Source organism: Centroberyx affinis, unplaced genomic scaffold (assembly GCF_046629955.1).
Source record: "Centroberyx affinis isolate AG114_WGS23_722 - 3 ecotype Tasmania unplaced genomic scaffold, CSIRO-AGI_Caff_v1 ptg001879l_1, whole genome shotgun sequence".
In the NCBI taxonomy this organism is placed as follows: Eukaryota; Metazoa; Chordata; class Actinopteri; order Beryciformes; family Berycidae; genus Centroberyx; species Centroberyx affinis.
The window spans coordinates 1-15,697 of NW_027280252.1; the positions used below are offsets into that span (position 1 = coordinate 1).

General features: G+C 40.7%; 1 protein-coding gene across 1 annotated transcript; it reads left to right on the forward strand.

The window, feature by feature from the left end:
• Window positions 1-100: 100 nt before the first annotated feature.
• On the forward strand, window positions 101-15,072 carry LOC139653121 (guanine nucleotide exchange factor VAV2-like; the record flags this gene model as incomplete). The annotated part of the gene is made up of 13 exons (XM_071530073.1): window positions 101-210; window positions 309-410; window positions 1,505-1,593; window positions 1,732-1,745; window positions 1,933-1,951; window positions 2,741-2,868; window positions 3,459-3,530; window positions 3,721-3,782; window positions 4,363-4,479; window positions 4,770-4,857; window positions 4,997-5,120; window positions 9,023-9,177; window positions 12,466-15,072. Coding segments are annotated over 13 exons (1,128 nt in total), but the record flags the coding sequence as incomplete, so codon positions are not given.
• Between the last annotated feature and the right edge of the window lie 625 nt (window positions 15,073-15,697).

Here is a 15,697-nt window from a genome sequence, read left to right on the forward strand (position 1 = left end):
GTTATGGATATGCAGGTGTCACAGGCCTCTTTGTCTATCTCTTTCATTGCCATCCATATATCTCTCCACCATCTGTTCCTCACTCACTCTCTCTCCCCAGTGGTCGTATGGTTTCTACCTGATCCACCTGCAAGGGAAGCAGGGCTTCCAGTTCTTTTGTAAAACTGAGGAGACCAAGAGGAAGTGGATGGAGCAGTTTGAGATGGCTATGTGAGTGAGATTACACAGAATCAGCAGCGTTATCAGCTGCCTCGACCAATCGGTTCCTTTCATTCGTAATGATTCACTTCTATCCTCCCACCATCAAGGTCCAACATCAAGCCAGAGAGAGCCACAGCCAATCAGCATAACTTCCAGATGCACACGTTCGATAAGAACACCAACTGTCGGGCTTGCAAGATGCTGCTGAGGTAATGATTGTGTTATGTGCATAACACTTAGTACAGTCAAATAATAGATCCATCCTAAAATGGACTTTCCAAGGACATGCACTTTTTATGTAGACTCAAAAGAAAATCTTTTATTTAATACACCCTGAGGCTGTGTAAAGTGTGCAGAAAGATTTATCCATGTTTTATGCTGCATTAATATAATTTAGTACAATTTAAGTCAATCACACGTCTCAGGGACACAAAGCATGATTGAATAAGAAGGAGGTTGAAGGAAGTGGTGAGCTGAAGAAAAATCCAGCTACACTTGGTGAACAACAAATTAAGAGGCTTAAGTCACAAAGGGAGTATGTTTTGGCTAAGATAGCCTTCATCAGGTTTTATTTATTTATTTTTTATTTAATCTGTATTTTACCAGGAAGTCCCATTGAGAACCAATTTCTCTTTTACAAGGGAGACGTGGCTAAAAGATAAATTGACGAAAACATGAACATGGCTGCTGTTAACCTAATGTTAAAAGCAGAACATAATCTACTACATATGATTGATAGATAATATTTTTAAGCATTCCCACCGTGTCTCTGACCACACCTCTCCCCATGTGTGTGCTGCTTAACTTCAGCAGGAATAGCTCAGTGTAAATCGCGCCACTGAATCACCATTTTCACCTCTACAGTTAGCTGGGCTAAAATCGATTCTGCGTATTGACCCACAAACTTCATGGCTAGACTGACCTAAATTCACAACGCTGCTAGTGGAAGCGGGGACCAGCGTTCTCACTTAGTGCAAGATGCTAATTACAGCTGCAGCCCCAGTGGATTCCACAGTGATTTATGGCACTTTCTATTAAACATGGCAGTGCGGGATGCATGCAGAGTTATGGTATACGTAACATGTGCTGCAATGCTGACCGCTAGTATGTGGTCTTAAATGGAGTAAATTGATTCTGTGAACTTAAAAAATAAAGCGGAAATGATGTGGGTAGGGATAAGTTGTGTAACTACAATAGCAGTTTTTTTGTAGCAAGCAGTATATTGGCAGTTTCTCTGACTGTTGTTGTGTGTGTGTGTGTGTGTGTGTGTGTGTGTGTGTGTGTGTGTGTGTCCGTCCACCAGGGGTATCTTCTATCAGGGCTACTACTGTTCTCGCTGTGGGACAGGAGCACACAAGGAGTGCCTGGAAGTCATCACCATCTGCAAAATCAGTAGGTGTTTCCTCTACTCTCTAGTAGAAACCCAGACCCAGACTTACTATTTTGGGGGTGGGGGGGGGGGGTCACTAGTATGTAGTCCTGTTGCGATGCCTCTCTGACAGTCTTCCTCTCCTCTGTCTTTTGTTTCAGATCCCCATGACTTGGTGAGCAAATCCTCTTATCAGCGAACAGCAGAATTATCACCCTCTCAGAAATGACAGAGTGCTTTGTGAAGTGCCTCTTTTATATATGTTTTTCTTTCATAAAAGATTTACCACTGAATGAAGCAATTAAGATTTCAGTTTGCCAATATTGCTACTGATGTAATATTTTGCTTTTCCCCTTTCATAGGAACCTGGGATGTCGTCAGGTAAGTTTGTGTGTGTGTGTGTAATAAAGAAATAAGCTACAAATCATGTTTCACGTTGTCAGCTCAACATGATACAGAACATCTTTGGATAAAGCTCAGCTCTTCTGTCTGTATCAGCTGTCATGTAACAAGTTTGTTATGGTAGAGGTGCAGTTGAGCAACAGCACAGCCCTCTACTGCCATCTAGTGGATAATTCCACTTCATATGAACCACATAAAGATTACCAAGCAGGGAGGGTGGGTTGCAATTCAAGAGGTGGATATTATTTGACATTCAAAAATTGAAAGCCCTTTGACATAACAAGGATATCACAATTGGTCTACCATGAAGTAATCAATAAGCAATGCTGAGTCAGGAGGTAATGAACTGCAGTTTTGAGATTACATTTAAAGCTGCACTAAGCAAGATTTTTATGTAAATAATATACACCCGTCTTATCACCTTAAATCGCAAAGTGGGGCTGCAACAGAAGAGCATCCCATCCCCCTAACTGAGACCCCATAGACTGTGTATGTACACTTCACCCACGGGACAAATCAAAACTAGAGTGAAATACAAAACTGTCTCCTGAACAGCAGTGATCGCTGCCATTTGGAACCACCAACATGCAAATTTGCTTAGTGCAGCCCTAAAATAAGAATTGTCCTCATTAAGAATTGGCTCTAATGGAGACAAGCTTGTTTTTTAACTTGTGCCATCAAGCTAGCTTTTTCTCCCACTTAATTATAAAACCACAGTTAAGTTACAAGAATTCACTGCACATACTTGATCCGACTGTGTATTTCTAGGTCCTAAGATGGTGGCAGTGAGGAACTACCATGGTACACCGGCGCCCCCGGGGAAACCCCCGCTCTCTTTTCAAACTGGAGACTTCATTGAGCTGCTGAAGGGAGATCCTGACACCTCTTGGTGGGAGGTACAGTAATGAATCACTGGCTACACTTGTTATTCACGCTGGGCGCTCGGGCTTGACGTAGGCGAAGTTCGCCACTAAAATCAAGTGCAAAAGGCACCCGGTGGGTGGTGCTTGTATATTTTACAACAGAAATCCTTATTTCAGCAGCTATGCGTGGTGTAAACACAAAACATGTTGGCACAAGAATAGAAAAGCATTATAAGCTAAATCACATCTTGAAGGAGAAAGCATCAACTCTCAGTCTGCTTGTGTTTTGTCTGGTTGTTTTTCTAACTCCGTTCAGTATCTCAGCCAATGAGGTTTCGGCTGCCAGGTTGAAGCAGGTCATCCGGCGTATGTCACGGCGTAGCAGCCTGTTTTAATATCAAGTGCTGACTCTGCCTACCCGGGCCAGTTTTGCCGTACGCTGGTGGCAATTACAAGTGGACCCACTCCTACCTGAACCCTCACTGACCTCTCAATGCCACTGACTATATATGCTCAGTATCCTCACATGCAGAGTGATGAAAAACATAAACACCTTCATTCTGAATGTCATACCAATAAAAATGCTGGACACTGACGTGCGGTGTAACTTCTTTTTCTTCCAGGGAAAGCTAATACAAACCCAAAAGAGTGGCTTCTTCCCCAGTTCATGTGTAAAGCCTTGTTTGGACCCCAAGGTAAATGACCCACATATGCATTTGAAGAGAATAATTATGTTTGATATCAGAGGGCATAACAGAGTAGTCTTGCTGCTCTAGTGTATACTTAAGTACCTGTGTGGGACATAAATATGTAATGATCTGCCTGTGCACAGTGGTTCTGTTCTGTTTATAAGTTCTCTAATGGGGTCTCGGTTATTTGCGACAGCCTTTCCAGTCATTCCCCAGCCGGCAGTCCTCAAGGGAAACAGACTACTATGGATATCCCTGGTAAGACGCTATGCATCTGAGGGTTGTGGATTTATTAACGATTATTTTACCCTCATACTAGCACCTAGTTTGCAAGAGCTTTTACTCTGGTGACCATGTAGCTATTACCCTGTAACACTGTGTGGCGGTCTGTTCATTTTCAATTCACTTGATTCAAAATGTGAACTGAAATGGAAAATCACATAATGACAGAGCCGCTATTTGCAACAATTTATATATACAGTAGATTTTATATACTATCCTCTCATTGGCAAAGGATTTTCAGTTTTTAGATTTTGAAAAAAAAATCCACTTCTTGAATCAATTGAATTCAATGAATGAATGAAATATTAATGAATGCCCCAGAGGGAATTTGTCTTAAATTAAAAACAAGGACACTGGGCAACATTAAAACATAACAACGACCAACATTTAGACCAAAATTCAAAGCAAACTGACCCCAAGCATGGCAGTAATCTTAAGTCTATTTTGTTTGTTTTTTTGGTGTCATGGATGTGTTAAACCTATACCATGTCATCAGATGATATAACTTTGTATTTGTAATTGGTTCACTGTACCCATGTTCTTCGCTCCTCTTCAGGTTTGCAGGGAACATGGAGCGCCAGCAGGCTGACAATCTTTTAAAGTCCCACAGCAGTGGGACGTACCTGATCAGAGAGAGGACAGCGGAGGCAGAGAGGTTCGCCATCAGCATCAAGTGAGTGTTGCACATCTTACAGGACAGAAATATCTCTCGGAGGGGGTTTTGATCCCATGGGAAATAAAATTCTCACAGGACGCCCCAGTCAGCTTTTGGAGCATCTTTTAACTCTACCTAATTACCGCTCCGTAATTGCTTGTTTGATCCTGCTTCTCGTGCGCATTCCCTGTGGGAGAATGCAACAGCTCGTATTGGAGCTGTCATACAGTGATGTGTTGTCATGGGTGTCTATTGGCTCTTCTTCCTGGTGTTTTCTTTATAGTCACTATGCTGTCTGGCTTTTACAGATTCAATGATGAAGTGAAGCACATCAAAGTCATTGAGAAAGACAGCTGGATTCACATCACTGAAGCCAAGAAGTTTGAAAGTCTACTAGTAAGTTATATTATAATATTATAATATATTATATTATAATACCTAGAGTACATACCTTTCAATATAAAAAAAAAACCCAAATCAAATGATCACTGTTTGTCACAATGTTTTTTTCCTTCTCTGTTGTTTTATGTAACAGGAGCTTGTGGAGTATTATCAGACCCATTCACTGAAAGAAAGCTTCAAGTTATTAGATACCACATTACGTTACCCCTACAAGTCCAGAGAACGCTCGCTAACACGGGCCAGTACCCGCTCACCAGGTAAACTCACCAACCATGTCATGTCTCCACTACTCGCCCTCTCTCACCTCACCTACCTCTCTAACCAAGATGTTATGTAACCATAAACATGGACTCTTAAAAACACAACCATAAACAAACATTGCCATAAACAAGTACAGACAGGAAAAAAAAAATTTCCACCCTGAACTTCTGGTATGCTAGTATGAACTGCATGAACACTGGGGGACAGTAAAGAGCCAATTATAAAAGAAAATCAAAATGTAAATTCTCACTTCTTCCCCACAGTCTGAAACACCTTCATTATAAACTACCTTATGCTATGAACTGAAAAAAATCGAACAGATGAAAATTGCAAATTAAATAGCATAAAGTTGTTTTTTTCTGTGTATAGTATGTTTTTGTATCAACGTATTTATAAAATCTTTTTTTTATTTTACCACTCCTTTTTGTTTAATTTGCATATTCTAGTATGAATAAAAATGAAGAAAAATTGAAATCTTCCCTGGGAGGAAAAGCATATCTGGCTGCTGTGCCCTGACTCAGATTTCTCAAAGTAGGCTGTTTTGTGAAGACAAGGGAAGATACAACATCCCCGCTGTACTGAGCAGACTCAGAGGACAGGCAGTCTTCATCCACTTCCAGTCAAACCAACTCCGCCTCGCAGAGTCTATCAGCAGAGCAGATCAGACCCGAAAAACCGGCATCCCTAATGTTGAATTAGTAATCAGAATAATTAGACTATTCCTGGAGGAAACACCAAGCATACAAACAAGCTCTCTCTCTCTCTCTCCCTCTCCATCTCTTCTGAGTTCAATGATGAGAAAAGCCAGCCATGTAATCAGCTGAATAGGCCGATGTTTTCTCCACAATTATAGGCATTAATATTAAACCATCCGAATAATACTGAAAAAAAATCAGAAGGAAAAAGTATGACATTATTTGTGCTTTGCCGAATATGGTATTCGGATTCGGGAACCTTCCTAGTGTAGAATCCTAAAGGCATATAATATATAACACAGCTTAACTTGAACCATTCAGCACTCAGATTGACTCTGGAATAAAAGAGTGTTTAAATCTGTTTAGTCTACATTGTGTGATCCTGTACTGCCTCCCAGATGGCATCAGCTGGCATAAGACATGCGAGGCGTCACCGGTGATTCAACTTGCCAATATCAACGTGCTCTTCTTGTACTTGTGTTTGGTATGTTTTTTCAAGAGACTCACCAACAGCCTGTGAGCACACTCTGAGCAGCCTGGTTAGCCTAGTTTTTTTAAGTTTTTTACCGAGAGGCCATTAGACCAGGCGGTTCTTCCATAACCGCCAGCACACTTTGAATTACAGAGCAGCGAGATAAGGATAACAATCTGTTTGCTCGCTCCAAAGGATCTTAGCCTACAGAGAAAATAAATCCGCTGCTTCACCTTGCTACAGACAAAATCAACATGCGCATTCCAGGATGTGACCTGTTTAATTCTCAGTCAGTGTCTCTTCAGTGTGAATTCAGAAAAATACAGGTGTGAACTGGAACATAGAAGAACCATTTGTGGTTCCACAAAGAACCTTTCAAGAACCTTTTAATATCCCAAAGAACATATGGTTTCTCTGGGATATTAAAAGGTTCTTGATTAATTCTTAGTTCTTAATTATTGGTAATTGGATGGTGGGTGATGGCATAAATGTGGAAAATAACCAAACCCCTCCATAGTATATATTGTGCAATCGAAAATGAGGCGATACAAGGACAGATAACCAAAAACACAATGCAGGCGTCTAAGCAAAGGAGTGCAGAAATGCTTCTTTAAAGAATAGTTCTTCTATTCGATTATAACAAATACCGAGATACATAATAATGTCCAGGTCTAGCGCATACCTTCACCTATTGTCCACAAGTCAGAAATCTAGTCCCTTGCCATTTTGTCTGTGGATACAGCAAGGGAGGGTAAAATAACTGAGACAGACCATTTGTTAGACTGCCTCCCATTCTGTTTCTCTTCACTGGTGCTCTGTTCCCTCCCAGGCCTTTTACCTCTCCTGACCCAGACTGCTGGATGGGGGCGAGGAGGGAGGGAGAGGGGAGGGAGGCAGAGACAGACAGAGAGAGAGAGAGAGCAGTGAGAGAAAGGGAGAGAGAGAGAAACAGAGACAAAGAGCAAGATTTTGGCAGCTGAGTCAGAGGCCTGTGGACTGGCCATCTGAATTGGCTGGGCTGGCCTCTCTGTCCATTAGACTCTATAAATAATGGCTGTGGCCTTCAGCTGGCTCGCCTCCCACACTGGACTGCCTTTGTTGGCCCTCCATTGAGACCCAGTTGGCGACTACAACAGCATTTTTCCCTCCTTTTTTGGTTGAATCTGGAAATGGAAGGAGACAATTGGGTCTGCACTAATGATGGTTTCCCTCTTTCTTTCTGTCTCTCTTTCTGTGTGTGTGTGTGTGTGTGTGTGTGCAAGCGCCTGCACATTTGTGTGTGTCTGTGGGCTGAGCATGGTTATATTTCAGGAGACAAGACTTGCTGCGCAGAATGCTGCAGGAGGCAACGCATCAGGCCTTTTCCTTTTTAATTTTCTGCTTCTTGGGCTCCAGCTCTGTATGCATGCATCCTAACGCGTTTTCTGTCTTTCTCTTCTCCTCTCTCTTCTTCTTCTCCTCCTCTCAGCAGCCACCTGCGCCTCCTACAACTTCTCCTTCCTCAGTCCACAGGGGCTCAACTTCTCCTCTTCTCAGAGCTCAGCTCCCTTTTGGTCAGGTACTCTTTCTTCCTTTCCTTATTTCTTTCTTTCCTTCCTTCTTTCTTTCTTTCTCTCTCTCTGTCTCTCTCTCTCTCTCTCTCTCTCTCTCTCTCTCTCTCTCTCTCTCTCTCTCTCTCTCTCTCTCTCTGTCTCTCACTCTCCTGTTGCCTTCTTGTTCCTCGTTGCTTGTAATTTCACAACCTCTCAGCCACTGCGCTCCTGACCTCATTAAATTTTTCTCTATGGTGCTCATTTCATTAATAAGAACATTTCATTCTTTCCCAGGATGACATTCTCTCATTAAATCAAGAAATATAAATCCAATTCTGTCCCCCATAATGGAACAGCTTGTTGTCTTTCCCCATCATAGTCCCGTTTTTCATTGCGATTATAATGTATCATGCTGAACACAGAACTGGCCATCTTCATTTTGTCGATCCTTATCAACTATCTGTTATTACTATAAATTATCTCCCATCACCTCCACTTCCACTTGCATCCTCTCATCAAACTGGAAGTGTTTTTGGTCCTTATTTCTCTATAGTGATGATATCTGACCTAGTAGGGATGGGATGATATGCTTATCTCATGATACGATTTGATATGCAATATGGGGTTCACGATTCGATACAACCACAATACGATGGAATAAATAAAAGTTCAATGGCAAAGTCTGACTGTGCAGAATTATGTTTATTTCTGAGCCAAAATTCTTCTATCAATGGCATTGGCTTGCTAGAATGTAAACAATTTAAAAATGTCATTACAAAGTGCAAATAATATAATTTGGATGGAGAGCTTGTGAAATTGTGATGGTCAAGTCGTCTCATTTGTGATTACTGCAGCAGAATAAAATGGCGCTAATATCGCGATTCATTTTTTTGCCCCGCGATACGTATTGCCACATTTTTGTATCGCGATATATTGAATTTTGATATATATCATCACAACCCTATGACCTAGCACTCTTTTAGGGATGATATTTGAATACTTTAGGGAATGTTTTACTCATTCTCCTGTCAGTGCACTACCGTTTTGACCCTTGCAATAACCCCAATAATTGCCATTTGTAATACTGATGATAAATAGATTTAAGCATATCTTACTGTCTCACTTATAATTGCTACAGACAAGTGCATTTGTTTTAATTCCTAAAATCTATTGATCTCACATTGTTTCCATGTTCACAGTGTTCACTCCCCGGGTCGTCAGTACAGCAGTAGCGAGGTATAACTTTGCGGCGCGAGACATGAGAGAGCTGTCGCTACGAGAAGGAGACATCGTCAAGATTTACAGCAAGATCGGCGGAGACCAGGGGTGGTGGAAAGGAGAGGCCAACGGACGAGTGAGTAAATCTTGAAAATATGTTTACTACTGGATGGTAAAACTATAATCTTGGTGACACTTTACTTGAGGTGTTGCTCCTGAGGCATTACGTCCATTATAAGCACATTATGAGTGAATTATATTCAGTATAATCGCAACATGATAAAATATGCTACAACGCATCCAATACACAATAACTCTTAGGCGCTGAATACTTTATGCTGCAAGTATATAGCTAACACCTATGTCATTATGGAAATTTAGGGGATAATAATAATTTAAGGGATAATACACGATGGGCTCCCTTGGCCCCTGTGTCAGCCATTCAAATCATTTAATCTACACATAGTGTCTGCATATGCCATGGCCACTTGCTTAAAAAAACAAGTTCAGCTAGGGAAGCCTAGTTTAGCCGGACCACGAATGTAGCCATTTGACCCATAAATGTCCATATATGGTACTGGACCCTCTTCTCACCCTCTTCTAGGTCCCTGAAGATTCTTCCTCCCTGTTGAAAGTCAACAAGACGTAGGGCAACATTTTCAGGCTCTTGGGCAACTGTGCCCTAAAACAGCTGCTGTGGCAGAAAATGGAATGGAAAGTGCTCTAAATCGACAAATATAGTAGACTCAGTGCAATTAATTTCAATAGGATTAATTACTTGTCTTTACCTACAGTGACAGCAGTGTGTCCGGTGGAATCCAATGGTAACAGGCGCAATATGCCAGTCATGTTAACTCTCTGAGTGTTGAGCAGTTTGACACATCTCCGATTAAAACATGTTACTGTTTACAAATTCCGTTACTAGCACATGGAGTTTCACTTTCGTTTTCACAATGGGAGACTGTCGGATTGAGTACAAATTGTGATTTAGATCAATTTCTATACATTGACCAACTTTTGTGGTGGTGCGCCACAGCGAGCCTATGGATGGAAAAGTCACAAATGCGCGTTTCAACAATGGGGAGTAAGTCAGTTAGTCAGTCAGTTAGGAACAAAGACTAGTATTGGCCAGCCCCGCTCCATGGTCCGGCAAAAATAGTGTTCATATAACATTCACTTGCAGGCTTTTGGTATTTAAAATTCAAACTTGTTGCTTGCAATATCTCTGTACTCCTGTTAATACCAGACTGTCTGGGTACTACTTGGAACACAATTACTCCTATCCCATAATCTAATTTCATATATGAGATTCTTTTGCAATGGAAATGTTACCGCACTACTCCAGGACTAACAGGAGAAGCCTCAATAACCTGGCAACAAAGAGGGTTCTTTAGCTCCAAAATGGTGTGCGCCAGCAAGCTTATTCATGCTTTGCAAGGTCATGATGGTCGTGCAACTTTGCATCAAGCACAGAAAACTTTGTTATTATTCAGCTGTGTTGCTGCTTGTGTACTGCCTCTGAATCGACCCGTGAAGTTCCAAGGACAAAACAGTTAAAACAGGAATAATAATTGCAGTCTCCAAAAATAGAGTGATAGATACTGTAGACATCTCAGGTTCAAGGTCTTAGAAATCAGAAATGAAAGTAGCATTATGTCTTGGATGTTGAGATATCCATACATAAGGAATTATTTCTTATTACTCAAAAGAGGATAATTGCCCAAATCAGGCAGGGCTACACTTAAAAGTTATTCTCATGAATACCTGACAGTATTTTCAACCATGTCTTTCAACATAAATAAAGGCTATTGAAAGAAATGAAACCATTAAAAACCACTACAACAAAATACTTGTTGTTCAATGATCTTAAATTAAACCAAACTGGGCTTTTGAGAGATGAGAGTTCTGTTGAAACCTATTGACATGGATAACTACTGTGGTGCTGCTGTAGCTTGATTGTCTAATCATGCACCAGTATTGTGAGGATCTTTTGGAGTAGCTGACACAATTCCTTTACTTTCACAAAGCAACAAATGTCAGACAACTTTCCTATATTTCAATGGGCAACACTCCATTTGCTATAACCTTTGCACTCTAAGAAGTGCGAATCAATTTTTACAGGGGCTAGGTGGGTAGGGAGACAGTGGGCTTGATGAAATATTGGTGATTGCATATGAAGGATGCAGTGAAGTGAGATGCAGCAAGGCATATAGGGTAAAGTTAGTAAGGTAGTAGAAGCTGTATTTTCTGAAAACTGTGTGCTGGCTGACTCGGGATAGGAGTCAAACAAGGGACCTGAGAGTTGGGTGGAGCAAAACTGGCAACTCTGGATCTAGGATGGAGGAACTCTGGAAACTCTGGAGACTCATATGAGGGGGGGACTTGTTTTTTCTGACAAGGAATCTGACAAGTCTGGATATAGGTCAGGGACCTGGTATCTCTGGAAATAGAGGAGGAGGGACCTGACATCTCTGGAAAATAGGTGGAGGAGTGTGGGAACTCTAAATAAGGGGAGGAAGGAAGGAGGAGAACCCTGACATGAGAGTGGACAGGAATCCGGGTGTTTCTTAGCAGAGGGTGGAAAAGGGCCCTGATCTCTGAGGGATGTGGAAAATGCGTCTGACTTCTCTGGTCTTTAGTGAGGTGCTGTTTGCAAGCCCTGGCATCTCTAGAAGAGGAGGATCAGTTCCTCTCAGAGTTGGAGGTGGAGGCTTCTACTCTCTATGGAAAGACAATGGTTATGCATGATCTTCTTGACCTTCACAACTCCTGATTTATGTTGTTTGGCAGCTTCACTGTTAAGCCCTGGGTCGGTCTATGCCTTGCCAAAGAGATTAGCAACATCATCATTCAGATACACGTTTCCTTCGTAAGATGAATATAAATATTCTTGTGTGACACCACAGACAAATGAGGGATAAGGGCGCATCTGTTGCATAAATCAGTGCTGTTACCCATGATGATTTGGAGAGGAACGTCCACGTTATGGAAGCAAAGTACATTGTTCTTGCTTCAGGATACTTTTCAGCTGTTCATGCCAACATTGCAGGGGTCTTTTCTTTGGTTTTAAATCAGTGCCCACTCTGTGTATAATTATATTAATGATGATATAAGGTTGATCTGCACCATATGTGTCAAAACCTTGCAAGCACATTAATTTATTTAATTAATTATTAATTAATTAAAGCAGTGATTAAACAGTTCAGCGTCACTTTTCTCAGAGGCCATGGTATAATACACTCATTATGCACTTACAATGCACTTAAAATTCACTTGAAGTAAAGTGTTACCAAAAATGTTAATCTTATGTGGCTGCATCTCAGATGTACAGTGATATGGGGAGGTTAAGGCGTTCCAATGGAAACTCCATTGAAACCACTTGTTTTGCTGCCTCTTATAATTACTAATACACCTGACATTTCAGATTGGATGGTTTCCCTCTACCTACGTGGATGAAGAAGGAGTGCAGTAAGCCTTTGGATGTTGCCGGCTCCCTTCAAATCAGAATCCACATCTTCTATCCACAGTCCTCAGAAAAGACTACTCGGTCTCCAGGGGAACGACACAAGGAAAAAAAAACACTTTTTTTGCTGGATACTCATTTTTGCAGTGAGCGTTTCTACCCCGTTTCTCTATCTTTGAGTATGCATCGGCTTTGCTTTTGTTTGTATTTTTTGGTAGGTCCTGTTTTAATTTCTGTGCGGAAAAAAACTGGCTTACTGTCTGTCAGCCTGTGTGTGCTCTGCAGAGGCTTTATTGAACAGAGAATGCTATACAGAGCCCCAACACACGGCAGAAACTGACTGTGGATAGTTTTACATTGGTAAAGCTCCCCTTTGTTGCAGGTCTATGCAAGGGGAAATAAATGTACAGTATAGATAATTTATTGAATAGAGATACTAATGATTATTGTGAGGAAGTAAAAGTTGATATTAGTAACAGCAAAGAATCAGATGAAGAAAAAAAAAAAAAAAAAGTAAGACACAGATGCTCTGTTTTCATGCTGGGAGATTTTTGCCTTAGTTGTCATGGCGATGCCTTGTGGGCTGACACCAGTGGAGGGAAAAGACTTATTGGACTGGATTTACTCCTCGTGTATGCATGTGCCCATGTGCACGCACACACACACACACACACACACACACACACACACATAGACACACACACACACACACACACACACACACGCTTACATCCTGACCAATGTACAGTATGGTGCCTTTGAAGAATGGTCATTGCTCACAGAACCTCAACATCAGCCAGTCAAGAACATTGCCATCCACAAAAGACAGCCACTCCCCATCCTTTGGACACTGCTGTACAACATCTAGAGAAGGGGAAGGGCACTTATTGAACATATTTGGGGTCGGTTGTCACTCTGGACCCTTGAAAACAAGATGGCGAAGTATTTAACTCATCCCAACTGGAGACTGAATGGACTCCCATAGACAATGCACAGTTCAGTTGGTGGGAAAAATATTGAAGGGTTTTTGCAGCCAAATATCTTAACAACAATCAAGTACAAAGTTCACATCAGTCTTGGCATCATGAGTCTATGGGTACTTGCAATCAGCTGGATGCAAAAGGGAAACATCAGGATATTCCACTTAACAACCATTTCACACTTTTAAATCTTGGTGTTCGTTTGTTTTATTGTTTTATTTTGCACAGAATCAAAATTTTAAGTTTTGATAACTGGACCAACACCTTTATTATTTGAAGCCAAATTCAACCATGTGTTAAGGTCTGCATGGATGTTGATCTTTTGTTATGATTTTGTACCTTGCCTTATTTACAGATGATCAGGTGATGGGATTTTTTTTAATGTTAATCATTTTTCATGCGTGAAAGACATTTTGGTGCTGTGCAGACTGAAATTAAACAGTGTCAGAAGCTTTTAATCTGAAGGGCAACTTTGTCTGTGTGCTAAATAACAGTAAAATCAGCAGAAGGACCCCAAATAATATAATGATTATTTAGGGGTGCAGTGCTTAGTGTTTCCAATTACTTCCAGTATTTTCAAGTGCCGTCCATTCTCGTCAGAATTGTTATAGCTATCTTGGACTACTTTGCCCGCTCTGAGTTTGTGTAGCACACAGACAGTGTCCACTTATGATGTCATTTTGCCAGATTTTATTAGTTTTAACATTGTGAGGGAACATGAGAAGAGGACATGATTATTCACTGAACATAAATGTACAGTCAGAAAAAAATAGAGCTATTCTGATGTTTACTGACCCAGTCAGCTCAGTTCTTAAAGAGGTTAGTTCAGATATTTTTGATGATAAATTTGATATATTTGACAAGTTTTGCTAGGCTTCCCAGATTTATGGGGGCTTACCTTTAAAAACTGGTTATATCACTTACCCACCAACACATTTCTCCATTGATTTGTCAATGGAGACATGGGACATAGAATAAATGCAAATGCAGACCTTTTGGAAAAAAATGAAATTTTGAAAATTTCACTGTACAAAAAATGTCACGACACTGTATACAGCCCTGATATGATACATTAAAGCCAAATGCTGGAAACTAACCTTTCACAAAAGTGGAGATATGATTGTAAAAACAGTCTGTATGACTTCTTATTGCTTAGGAAAAAAAACAAGTTTATTATCCAAAACATTTGAACTAACTCTTTAAGCCCACATACACCAGTAAGTGACTGAAAAGGAAGATGCAAACATTGAGCACATCAAGGCTTATTCACAAAGACTGATGGAACAGAAGATGCTGACATGTTTAGTTTCTAAACTTTGACTGTCTATGATGTGTGTATTGCAAAGGCCAACCACCCCCAAAACACAAGTCCTACCACTGTGTCATGGAAGAACAGGTGAGGGACAGGGACAGTCGGCCTACATGTTGTCTAAGAGGGAGGGGGGATTTAGTCGCTGTTTATGTAGTGGACAAAAACCCATTGCATGTGGCTATTGATATTTCGACTCCTGTCAGTACATCCTCATAAAAAGAAAAAAAAAAGTACTTAATCGTGTACATTTTTTTGAATGGTTGAGTATTTCCAAATGAGGTCTATAATGAAATAAATATTTCTCTTTTGGTCTAAATTTGAGATTGAATTGTTCATTCTTATGATGGATGGAGTTTTGAGTGTTTCATTGCCAAGGATTAACCAACTTCAGACACTACTAATGCATTGTTATCAAAATGAACAGAGCTTTGCAATACTATTGTTTAGGTACAAAACCAGAAGTAGTACACTGGAATAAAGCCTTTGTCTGCCATAACAATTGCTTCACATTAAATACATTATGAACATCAACTTCATTACACACAGTGACTTTCACCTGCATGTTGAATGAATCATGAAAAATGGTTATGCGTGCCTCCTACATTGTCTAGTAGTAACGGGGAAAAAGCACAACACATCCTATGTGATTAAGATTAAGTTAAAGCAATTAAGTTGAACAATGCTATCATAAAATCTTCATACTGCACAGCTTTGAAATGCAGGACTTTTTGTGAGAGCACCCTGATCTAATTAGGCTCTGTGTAAGACTGCCAGTGCTCCAAATATTGAGTTTTCAATGTCAGGAGACTTTTTATACAGCTGATATTCAAACATTAAAATGAGAGGTAACTGCTTGTCAGACCACTGTAGTTCTGAGAAAAACGACATGCCCACTGTTCAT